The sequence below is a fragment of the Rhincodon typus genome, chromosome 20 (assembly GCF_021869965.1).
Source record: "Rhincodon typus isolate 14 chromosome 20, sRhiTyp1.1, whole genome shotgun sequence".
In the NCBI taxonomy this organism is placed as follows: Eukaryota; Metazoa; Chordata; class Chondrichthyes; order Orectolobiformes; family Rhincodontidae; genus Rhincodon; species Rhincodon typus.
The window spans coordinates 41516747-41529361 of record NC_063351.1 but is presented as its reverse complement, the minus strand read 5'-3'; the positions used below and the strand labels follow the sequence as shown (position 1 = coordinate 41529361).

The following is a 12615-nucleotide window of genomic DNA, read 5'->3' as shown; positions in this document are numbered from 1 at the left end:
ACCCCAGTTTACACTTTTCTACTCCTCTTCCATCGTGCAGAAGATATAAAAATTTGAATACACGTACAAACAGATTCAAGAACAGCTTCTTTCCTGCTGCTATCAAACTTTTGAATGGACCTCTCAGATGTTAATTCTGATCTCTCTCTCTGCACCTTCTCTGTTGACCAGCCAGCTCAAAGTCAGCCCCTAATGATTGAAAAAGCTGCGGGCCCTCAAGCAGTCAAAGGATTACTTGTTGTTTTTCATCTGCCGCAATGTCATTTGCCTGGAAAAAAATATTATATTCTTTCCACATACCAGGCCCAGTCTTCAAAGGCAGGATTGAACGAGTCAAGCTTCCCAAATAAAGGCATGATGCCAAGAATGCTTACCCTAACTCAAAGACAACTGTTGCGAACTAATGTTCTTCACATACAAAATGCATCAGGGTAGCAGAACAGAGTGCAGAATGCAGTGTTACAGCAACAGAGAAGGTGCAGAGAGAGAGATCAGAATTAACATCTGAGAGGTTCATTCAAAAGTTTGATAGCAGCAGGAAAGAAGCTGTTCTTGAATCTGTTTGTACGTGTATTCAAATTTTTATATCTTCTGCATGATGGAAGAGGAGTAGAAAAGTGTAAACTGGGGTGGGAGGGGTCTTTGATTATGTTGGTTTCTTTTCCAAGGCAGCGGGAAGTATAGATGGAGTCAATGGATGGAAGACTCGGTTGTGTGATGGATTGGACTGTGTTCACGACTCTCTGTAATTTCTTGCGGTCTTGGGAAGAGCATGTGCCATAACGCACTGTGATCTATAAAAATAGTGGACTGCCACTAAGCATGATGATGTGAGACCAGATGGAAACAGAAATAAACTAATGGGGTCTCAGGTATGTCCTTTCCTATCTTCTGTTGTGTCTTGTGTTATATTCAATAAACATTGTCGATGGACACTTACCTGACCGTGGATTATCATCTTGTCAATAACCCTGACCCAATCTTACCTCATCAGGATCCAATCCAGAATGTGTTTATTCTGACTTCAGCCGGGATTCCTCGAGATAGGAATCCTTCTATCTTCAGGTTTGGGCCTTTAAGACACCACACACCATTACTGTCAGGCAAAACACACAATTCTGCCCCTTGTTTTCTTGCCTCCCCCTTTGGCACTGACACTTACTAGGGGTGCGCGTTGATGGGCTCTGTCCAATCCTTCATTTCAGTGGCCGCTCTTGATGATCAAGGCAGTGCCAACAAGCTATTTGACCAAGCAAGGCGTCACAGTCAAAGTATTCTCACTGGCATCCTGTTTCCAGGCATCTCTCAGCTAGAGCAATGCCACATTGCTGTGGAGAGGGAAATATCAGATGAATTTTCTCTGTCCTCACGCACAGTTTCTGAGGCCAGTTACAAGTCAACCTCACATTACAATACTCCTTGTGATTGGTGCATTCAGTGACATCCCAAGGCGGGATTGACGTTATGAAGAGAGAGAGAGGGGCCTTTCCTGGAGAGATCTGCATCAGGAAATTCATTTGCTCACTGAAACTGAGTAATTCTAGACAGGTCATACAATATGACTGGTACTGCCTCAGAAAATAACCCTAGTATATAAATACTGGGAAAGAACTTGCAAAACACATTACCATGGCAATACCAATGCTTTGGCAAAAATAAAAGAAACAACCATTTTTTCAAAGTAAATACAATAGATATTGTAACAAAAAGTACAATTTTATTTGTACACATTTTTATTTTGTGTCATTGGTATCGGATATTTTATGACATGAACTAAAATAACAAATAGTTTGTATTTATGTCACATATTTAGCAGAACAAAACATCCCAAACAACTTCACAGAACCATTATCAAAAAAAAAATTGGCAGCAACATTAGGACAGACAACCAAAAGCTTGATCAGTTTTCAAAAGGTCTGAGAGAGAGGAGAGGAGAGAGTGGTGAGAGAAATTTAAGAAGGGAATTGTAGCACTTGGCACTCAGGCAGCTGAAATCACAGCTGCTGGATCAGAATAATTAAAATGAAGAGAAAAGAGAGTCAACATTTCAAGTCCAGTGACCCTTCTTCAGAACAGATTGTAGCTAAGAAATATTGATATTTATGCTGATGAAAGAGGGTTTGGGTGGGGGGGTTGGCGGTGGCAGGGATAAGGAGTGAGTGGATATGTGGAGACAGAGGCTCAGAGAATGAAAGAAAAAAAAAGGCTGGACAGACAAAGAGATTATTGATAGTAAACCAGGGAAAAAGAGAAACTAGATAGATATTAATGGGGGCTATGAGTAGTTGAAAATGGGTTGGCTGTACTGAAAGTGACGCATTTCATGACCGGTCCTGGGATTGTAGAGGTAGACACTAGACAAAGAAGAGATGTTCCTGCTCTAAAATTTTTAAACTTGATGTTGAGTCCTGAAGGTTTTAAGGTCCCCAAGCAGAAGATGTGTTGTTCTTCCAGCTTGTGTTGAGTCTCACTGGAGCACTGCAGCAGACCTGAGACTGAAATGTTGGCATGGAACATAGTGGTGTGTTGAAGTGGCATGTAACTGGAAGCGGAGAACCTGGGAGAATGATCTGGAATTCTTACATGAAGCAGGATATGAGGATGTATAGTCAAGGGGATGCAGAGGCATTCTTTCAGTTTCTCTGTCTCCGTCGCATATGTTCTGATGATGTCACCTACTGTGGGGGAGTGGGGAGGGGCCTCAGAAACCTCTTTCCTCAACCAAGGATTCCTCACTACCGTGGTTGACAAGGCCCTAAGCCATGTCTGACCCAACTCCCACACTTCTGCCCTCACCCCTTCTCTTCCCTCTGCTAGCAACGATAGGGACTCCTGCTCCTCACCTTCCACTCGATGATAAGCTGCCATTTCTGCCACCAGACACATATTCCCTCCCCTCCCTTGTCAGCATTCCACAGGGACATTTCTCTCTGTGACACCCTGGTCCACTCCTCCCAGAATCCAAAACTTCCCAATTTGCCGTGCCACCTTCCCAATCACAGAAGGTGCATCACGTACCCATTTACCTCCTCCCTGCTCACTATCCAAGGTACCAGACACTCCTTCTAGTTGAAGTACCAATTTACCTGTACTTCACTCAATACAGTTGACTACATTCGCTGCTCACAATGTGGTCTCCTTTACACTGGGGAGACGAAACACAGACTGGATGACTGCTTTGCAGAACACCTATGTTCTGACTGTAAAAATGACCCCAAGTTTCCAGTTGCCTGCCACTGAGGTAGTGCTAAGTGTCATCAGCATGCATGTGGGACCTAATATTGTATTTTTGGATTATGTTGCTGGGGGCAACATATCTGAAAAGGAGGATAGATCCTTCAGGGATACCAAAGGTATTGCCGCTGTTGTAGTAGAGTATTTTAAGAAATAATCTCAGGTGCCTCAAGATCAATGATCATTTCTTGAGTCAACATTGGGAGAGTTCAGCAACTTTGTTTTTGTTCCTGATTCACAGCATTGGCAGTTCTTTCAGTTTTTATTGGGAGAGTCTAGCCCAGAAAAGATCAACCAGGGTTCATCAGATATTTGTGCATTGAGTCACATAGACAATACATCACTCGAATTTCAAAATGGTGTGTTTTAGACAAACACCTTGTTTTTCACACATTCCAAAAATTGCCAGGCTCCTGTTACCCCTGGTCTCACCACATCCTATCTTCCCAGGTGCCATCCTATCTTCTTTTCTGAAGGCTGTGCTTTGTTCCTTGACTAAACTCAATTCCTTCGTCTCTCTTGATGTGGTACGGTCTCATCCTCACATTCCATTCCCAAATAAGGCGCTGGTTCAGCCACATTGCATGTTCAAAGAAACTTTGTCTGCTGTTATGTAATTTAACTGATTTTCATTTATTTGAGTCAATAAAATTAATCTTAAATGATTTGTATTATTATTGCTTATGAAGTTAACTAAAACTCTATCCCATTCTAATCCTAGCTGCGACTTCATGTCGATTTACAGATTAATTCAAGTCACACCCAAATTTCCCCTTAACATTGCTGTAGCAGGAAGAGATTGCAACTGCTTAGATAGGAATGGGGCCAAGTGAGTGCAGTCCCATTCACTTGAGATGTTATAGCAGGATGACATGGTCAACTACATCAAGACCTGCAGAAGGATAAGGAGTGAAAAGTTATCTTTGTTGCAATCACATAGGAACGTTGTGATGTTGATAAGAGCTGTTTACGTGCTACAGCGTAAGGGAACTCCAACTGGAAAAATTCAGACTTGTAGTTCCAGAAAGTGATATTTGGGGAACAACAGCATAGTCAAAACCTATGCTGCACATTTCTATAAAATTGCATTCAAACCACATATGTTGGAATTTCAATTAAGTAGACATTGGCAATATTGAATTTCGGAGGGGCTCCACTAGCATCATTCGTTGGTCCGTATTTTCCTCCACATTGGATAGTCAGCAACAGCTGTGATCTTTAGTGTCTCAATAAAATCTCAAAGTCTGGTTTCAGAAAGGCTGAATTATTTACGCAGTGGTCCCCTAAATCAAAAACAGAGATAATGTTACTTATTTTTCTTCCTTTTTTTTCAACCTTCCTGCCCAGAGGTTGTAACTCTTTTTCATTTAACGGATATCAGTACCCGTCCCAGGTATAGCACTTAACAAGAAGCATATTCAAATCACTTCATGGCATGAGTAAAGTGATTATAAAGCTGTATCAGATTGCGTGAAAACACATTCCATTGGTACATCTAGGGGTGGAGAGTGAAGAGATCAATTCTAACGGCCAGCTGCTGGACCAACTGGAACCTGATTCCAGCTAAGAGAAAGAACTATCGGGAGTCTGCAAGCTAAGGTGAAACTGAGAGAATGCCACCCAATAGTGAACTCCTGAGAGCTTTGTCTCTTTCTCTTCCTTCAGAAGCAAACAGAAGTAGGCAGAGGATCTAGTTAACCCAACCAACCTCCTATCTCCTGCCCCTTCCACCCTGACTCACCCTAAAAGGGTTAAACCGGATTTAAACTGATCAAAAATAGGGACTGAGCATAATCTTAAAATTAGAACTAGATCATCAGGAGTGAAATCAGATACAATCCTTCACAAAAATTGGGGTAGAAATCTGGGAACAGGGCGGGAATGGTCTTTTTTTATTCATTCACAGGATGAGGACATCACTGGCTAGGCCAGCATTTATTGCCTATCCCTAATTACCCAGAGGGCAGTCAAGAGTCAACTATATTGCTGTATGTCTGGAGTCACATGTAGGCCAAACGAGGTAAGGATGGCAGATTTCCTTCCCTAAAGGACATTAGTGAACCAGATGGGTTTTTCTGATATTTGGCAATGGATTCATGGTCATCATTAGACTCTTAATTCCAGAGTTTTATTCAAATTCCACCATCTGCCCTGGTGGGATTTAGCCCCGTATCCCCGGAACATAACCTGGGTCTTTGGATTAACGATCCAGTGATAATACCACTAGGCCATTACCTCCCCCTGCTCTTAGAGTTTTGAAGACTAAGATTAATTGATAAAAACCAAAAGAACTGCAGATGCTGTAAATCAGGAACAAAAACAAAGTTGCTGGAAAAGCTCAGCAGGTCCGGCAGCATCTGTGAAGGAGACGCTCCACAGATGCTGCCAGACCTGCTATGATTAATTGATGTTCTTTTGGGGATAAGGTATCAGTGGGGCATGGAGCAAACCTGAGCAAATAGAATTCAATCAACCAGTTGAATGACAGAACAGGACCAAAAGGGCTAGATAACCTTATCCATTCCTCTGTTCTGTCAAATTTTAGCCCCACCAGGTACAATAAAGTTGATAATGCTCTAGAATGTTCAAGGGCAGTCAGAGCCTAGTATTCAATCAATGATCTGTTCTACTTACATTTCCATGTGACAGTCACCATTCCTGAAAGAACAGGAAAAAAAATGAGTGAGTATGGTACATGACACACAGAACAATCAGATTCAATTCCCAGCCTGCCCGAGGTAGACATGGGCCCTGCCTCCTCACTTGGGGTTCTTTGATCTGACAGTACTGAGGGAATGCTGCCCTGTCAGCGGTGTCACCTGATAGCCACCCATACGACCACCGAAAGGCTACCTCCTAGGACCCATTGGGCTGTCTGATGTCAGGTATATCCTGGTGGAGTTGTACATGTTCCTCACAACTAATCAATATTGTGTTATGGGATCTCCACCAGTAGATGATGAGATGGTGAGATAGTGAGGGAGAGCAACTGGAACAGTTGAATACACATTACCCAGGGGGAAAAATAAGGTGTCTTTGTTGGATGGAGGACTTATGGGAAAGGGGAGCAAACTAACCAAGCAATTCTTAGCCCATTGTAATCCAGTGGCATGGTTCCATGTGCATACTGTAAATAGTTTCTTGTTCAACCTTAACTTCTCTTCCTGTTTGTAATGACCTAATATCAGAATAAAGACACCCTGCTTCATGATCTTTGGACCTTCCATGTGTTCAAATCACATTTGCATTTCTGGCATAGTCAGCAGAAGTAAACAGCACAGGCATCAAGTCAGAGTGAATGAAGTTGAGAAGCATCTGGCTGAAATGAAGCAGATGGTGGAAGAGTTCAAACTGAGTGGGTGACCATCTCCATTATTTAACCTCATCTGGCCAGACATGCTGATATGGACCCACATTGACCTACCAACCTAAAACCCAAAGTTTGCTACTAGTCTTGCTTTCACACCCAGGTCTTCAGAATTGAGAACTGCCACCTGTGACTGCAATAAAAAGAAACTTTTTCACTCAGAGGTTGGAATTCTCCCAGAGAGCTGTGAATGATCAGGTAGTAAATATATTCAAGACATGCTCAATAGATCGCTCTAACAAAATGAAGGAGTTTGAGAACAGAGAGGGGAGGTAGAGTTGAGGTAGAAGATCAACCATGTGCTTTCTGAATTGTGATGTAGGCTTGAGATGGTGAATGGCCTACTCCTGCTCTTACCTCTTACGTTCTTATTATATCAGTGAGCATACCATGGAGAATCTTACTAAAACACCACCTGCAAGAATACGTAATGGGCTATAAAGAGATTTAGGACACAGAGAAAGGTTTTGTATTAATGCAAGTTCTTTCTTTCTTTCTACCTACTGGTACATCTTTACTTACTCAAACACATCTGAAGTTGTCATGCGACGATAGAATTTGGCCAGCTTGACTGCAAAAATGATGCTTGGAACCAGGAATATAGTGCTCCAGCCCATACAAAACCAGAAAGCGTTCTATGAAAGACAATTAGATATCGTTAGTCCTCAATTCCATATCAATTCTACTATTGACAGAAAATCTGTGAATTTTCTTTTGTTCCTCTTGAACTCAGCTGCAGAGCCCCTACTCTCATGTCAAATTCTCAACTGAGCTCCCCGGCTTCAAAATCTGCATCACCATTTTCCACACCCTCTACACTGTCCTCATCAAACACTCCCAGGATGAGTATAGTACAAGATTACATACAGAGTAAAGCTCCCTATACACTCCCCGTCAAACACTCCCAAGATGGGTACAGCATGGGTTAGGTCTGGAGTAAAGCTCCCTATACATTGTCCCCATCAAACACTCCCAGAGCAAGGTCAGCATGGGGCTACATATAGAGTAAAGCTCCATATACACTGTCCCCATCAACAATTCCAAGATGTGTACAGCCTGGAGTTAGATAGAGCAAAGCTCCATCTACACTCTCCCCATCAATCACTCCCAGGATAGGTGCAGCACAGGGTTAGATACAAGGTAAAATTCACTACACACTGTCCCCATCAAACATTCCCAGCACAAGTGGAGCACAATGATAGATACAGGGAAAGTAAGCATGGTATAAAGTGTCAAGACTTGTTCCAAATAAAGGGGTTTTTAATCTGTAACAAAAATAGAAATTGCTGGTCTGTACAGCATCTGTGGAGAGAAAGCAGAGTTAACATTTTGGGTGGAGTGACACTCACGGAGCCAGAAATTGTTGATTCTGCTTTCTCTCCTCAGATGCTGCCAGACCTGTTGTTTCTACAGCAATTTTTGTTTTTCTTTTAGATTGCCAACATCCACAGTTGTTTGTTATATTTTAGGTTTTCTGTCTCTGTGCCTGAGATTTAATCTCATGTTGCTTCCAGGGAAACTGAGATCAATTCAGGCCTCAACTTTATCTTGCCCAATCCCCTTATCATGCCCCTTCCTCTTTTTTCACTACTATTATATTACCAATGAATCCAAAAGGTATGAACAAGCAATTATTGCTGCAGAATCCAGGACATCTGCTAGAGGTCTGCACCGAGCCATATTCTGTGTAATCTGTCAAAAAAAAATCATCTGTGAAAGCAAGCATTTTTCAGAGTCTGTATCATTCTCAGTAACCAATCCTCTACAAGTAAAATCAACAGTGTAACGAATTTCACATAATTTCTAGGTAATTCTCTCCCAAACACACATCACTCTGTGCAACGTACTTCCAGACATTTATCACACTGTGTACCCACTCCCAGACACACATCATTTGGTATAGTTCACTCCCACACACCCATCACACTGTGTAACCCACCCTCAGGCACACATCACTAGGTGTAACTTACTCCCAGACACGCATTACTTGGTGTAGGTTAGTCCCTGACACACATCACTTGTGTAATTCACTCCCAGACACCAGCATTTAACATAACTCACACCCAAACACCCATCAAAACTGAAACAACTATGGATGCTGTAAATCAGAAACAAAAACAGAAGTTGCTGGAAAAGCTCAGCGGATCTTCCAGCATCTGTGAAGAGAAATCAGAGTTAACATTTCGGGTCTGAGGAAGAGTCACTGGAGCCGAAATGTTAACTGTTTTCTCTTCACAGATGCTGCCAGACCTGCTGAGCTTTTCCAGCAACTTCTGTTTTTGTTCCAAACACCCAACACTAGGTGAAATTCATCTCTCAGTTTAATTCACAAGCATCCATATTCTTTCTTTCTCCCAGGTTTCTACTGCCTCTTATCAGAGTACAGTTAGCCACACAGTGCCGGTGTGGTTTGTATTTCTGACCTCAAAGATTTGTTTGCTGATGGCATGGGCCTTACCATTGTCTTGGTCCAATTCACATAGTAGCTGAAATATTCAAGCTGACAATCCAGAAAAATCTTGGATTCCTGTCATGATGAAAAATATGGTAGTTGCGTATTGATTTTTGTTGAAAAAAAGAATATTTTAGCTTCAACTTGAAAAGAGATTAATTCATCAACCTCTTCAGCCCAGGAGATGGTTAGTTGGAGACAGGAACTTGATTTGTCTCAAAACGTCTTGTCGTACTAAGGAAGTCACAATCTCAAGGTCATAGGATTAATAACTGCAGTGGTGCAGGTTTTATAAGTCAGTGTATACCTTAGAGGGTCAATCCATTGCATTGTGTGACCATAAGATATGGGAGCAGAAGTAGACTATTTGGCCCATCAAGTCTGCTCTGCCATTCAGTGAAATCATAACTGATATGATAATCTCAACTCTGCTTTCTTGCCTTTACCTCATAATACTTGATTATTTTATTTATCTATCTCAGCCTTAAACATACTTAACAATTCAACTTCAACAACCATCTACGGCACAAAAAAAATCCATTGATCCACATTGCAGTTTTTCTCTATCTAAATAATATTCAGCTCCTCTAAGCTTCCTGCCAAAGTGCATAATCTCACATTTTCCTACATCATATTCTATCCGACAGGTTTTGCTCAAATGTTTAACCTGTCTATATCCCTCTGCTGATAACTGTGTCTTCCTTACCACTTAGCTTCCCATTTATTTAAGGTCATGCACAAACTTGGACTGTAGTATATTCGCTTTTCTCGTAAAAAGTTAATAAAATACATTTGTAAATAATTGTGGCCCCAGCACTGCTCCTTGTGGCACTTGGCTAGTTATAATTTGCTATCCTGAAAATGCCCTCTTATCTGAATTCTGTCTTCTATTAGTTAGCCAATCCTTTATCTATCTATGCTAATACTACATCTGACACTATGGATCCTTGTCTTATTACACAGTTAAATGTATGCTACCTTTCCAAATATGTTCTAGAATTCCAAATATATTACATTTTTTGGTCATTTGTTGTTGATTTTTACAACTTTCCCAATTCCCCGGCTTACCACTAATCTTTGCCACATTGTATGTTTTAATTTCAATTTGGTGCTATCATTAACATCCCTGGTTAATGATGGTCAGTTTATCCCCTTATAGAATCCTTCTTTCTCATTAGGATAGATCTTTGTTGTGCTGAGCATGTCAGGTAGAGCTGCAAATTCTCTACTTCAATGATTAAACATCTTTGAACCAGGCTGACCAGAAATCCTCCTGCTTTCCATGCTGAGTTAACTCTTCCAAGGCAGAACCCTAGTTTGCCTCACAATCTCCTGCCCAGGGAAGGGCAAAGTGGCCAAATCAGGATCTCAGGCTTGTATTAAAAGGTAGATTTTGGCCTTTATCACTCTAGTTTCCGATGCCAGAGCTACATTTCAGGATGTGTGTGTGTAGGTGTTCAGTGGGTGTGATGCTCTTCATTGAGACAATGACTTTAATGGGCTCACCTCCTGACTATCCAAAGCCATTCCACCAGCTACAAGTTGTGATAAATATCAATGAGTCTAACCATGTCCCCCTTGACATTTAACGACATTACCATCCCTAAATCTCCTATTATCAACATCCTGGGGGGTCACCATTGACCAACTCCCCAATAATATAATTAAACAGCAGGTCTGAAACTGGGAATTCTACACCGAGTAACTCATCTCCTGACTCCCCAAAGCCTGTCCATCATCTTCAAGGCATTTGGAAATATGTAGTAGTAAAGAAACGAGTCTTAATTAACATAGGGATGAAAATGTGCAGCCGGACGTCCCTCTGCTCTGAGGCCAAAAGCTTCTATTTTGCTGCGCACGTATAATGCATTAGAATCAATCTGAATATCCCTTAAACAACAGGTCAGATTATCATTCCTGTGATCTGTCATTCATTTACTGCCTTGTGCAGATGCACTGTTGTGAAATCTGGACTCTGGAAACTTAAGTATCTAGCATGTTTTAAAGATCCAGACAATTTCAAAAAAATGACTCCCCGATGTAAGGGTTTCTTCCCATTATTCAGACTCTTCTCTATGGAGCAGCAGGTTTGACAATTGTTCAGTGTCCTCTGATAAAGAACCAAGCTCAAATATTGAGATTAACGGTGCTTCTTCACCTCTTGGCTCGATGTGCAAACCAAAGAAACAAAGAACCTTCTCTCTGTAATGGAGGGATGCTGGATGGTGCAGTGAGTCAGAGTATTTTCACCTGTAGGTATCAATCCAGCCACAAAGACAAACTCAAGAATTCCTGTTTACTTAAGAGCTTGTGTGGGAAGATCTTGTGTGAGGCCACTCTGTTTGACTATGCAATGGCCATATCATCCATTCACAAATATTTCAAATTAATTCAAACCTAATTTGCAGCATTCCATAGACACATATAATTGAACTTTTGTTCTGGAATCCTATACAAATCATTTTGTGATACTCACATTTTTAACAATGTCTGAGGCTTTTGTGTGGATCATAGTCTGTGCAGAATCTATCGTCAATAAGGTGATATTTACAATTACCTGAAGTAACATGTCAAATTATGGTCAGTATATGGAAGATAGTCACAGCATATAACACAATCAGTGCACAGGTATGTAACAAGAAATGCACACAAATCAATGCAGTTACATATAATAATCACTGTATAGAATAGTCATAATGCAGTCTACAAACAATACAGTAGATGTTGTAGACCTTAAGTATGAATAAATAATGAAATCTGTATACAAAACATTATGTACTTCCACACACATGGACAATATATTATCAGAAAGTCAATGTATACACAATAACTTGCATTTGTCACATGTTTCAATTTGATAAAAATTCCAAGACACTTCACAGAGCATAATCAGATAATAATGGGCATAGGAACAATTAAGAGTTAAGTCCTGATCGCCTTCAGTTCAAAACGCACAGTCCCAGTGTCCCTCTAAGTCTCTGTGTTCTGTCCAGAGAGATTCATAATGGAAAATCAAAGTGATGTGAAGGAAGGACTATCCTAGCGCTAGTGAAAGTGTACTAGTGAAAGCCTGCTGTTGAAGCTTCAAGACCCTGCACTATTTGTTGTAATTATCTGAAAATAGGGACTTGATTGTTAAAAAGGAATGGAAAATTTACATTTATATATAACATTTCATGACCAGTGGCCAACTCAAAGAGTTTTAAAGCCAATGAAGTAATTGTGAAATATAGTCACTACTGTAATATCCCAACAGTAATCGAGTAATCTCAAATGACTCAGAATTCTGTCATTTCTGACAATAAGGAAATGAATTCCAATTATTCAATGCTCTGGTCAGACGATTACTTGCACGCTCTGTCCGGTTCAGATGATTTGCCAGAGATTCCAACATTGCAGGCAGTGCAGAGAAGTGCTACAAGAAGTGATCCCCTGTCAAGCTGAATGTTATGAGGACATACTGCAGAAAATTGAATTTTTCAGTCTTGAAAAGTTTTGAGTAAGGTAGCCTGTCAGAGTATACATATATATCATGTAAAAGATAAATTTGGGAAATTACTGC

General features: G+C 40.9%; 1 protein-coding gene across 2 annotated transcripts in view; it reads right to left on the bottom strand.

Moving 5' to 3' along the window:
- Positions 1 to 1697: 1697 nt before the first annotated feature.
- The window catches only part of prom2 (prominin 2), a 78663-nt gene continuing 67745 nt past the window's right edge, over positions 1698 to 12615 (bottom strand). For both annotated transcript variants that reach the window (XM_048608768.1, XM_020530288.2), the window contains 6 exons: positions 11530 to 11610; positions 9060 to 9128; positions 8204 to 8293; positions 7124 to 7236; positions 5869 to 5892; positions 1698 to 4517 (listed from right to left, as the gene is read on the bottom strand). In XM_048608768.1, the coding sequence (XP_048464725.1) occupies positions 4499 to 4517; positions 5869 to 5892; positions 7124 to 7236; positions 8204 to 8293; positions 9060 to 9128; positions 11530 to 11610 (396 nt within the window). In that variant the 3' untranslated portion in view covers positions 1698 to 4498. The remainder of the gene's footprint in view (positions 4518 to 5868; positions 5893 to 7123; positions 7237 to 8203; positions 8294 to 9059; positions 9129 to 11529; positions 11611 to 12615) is intronic.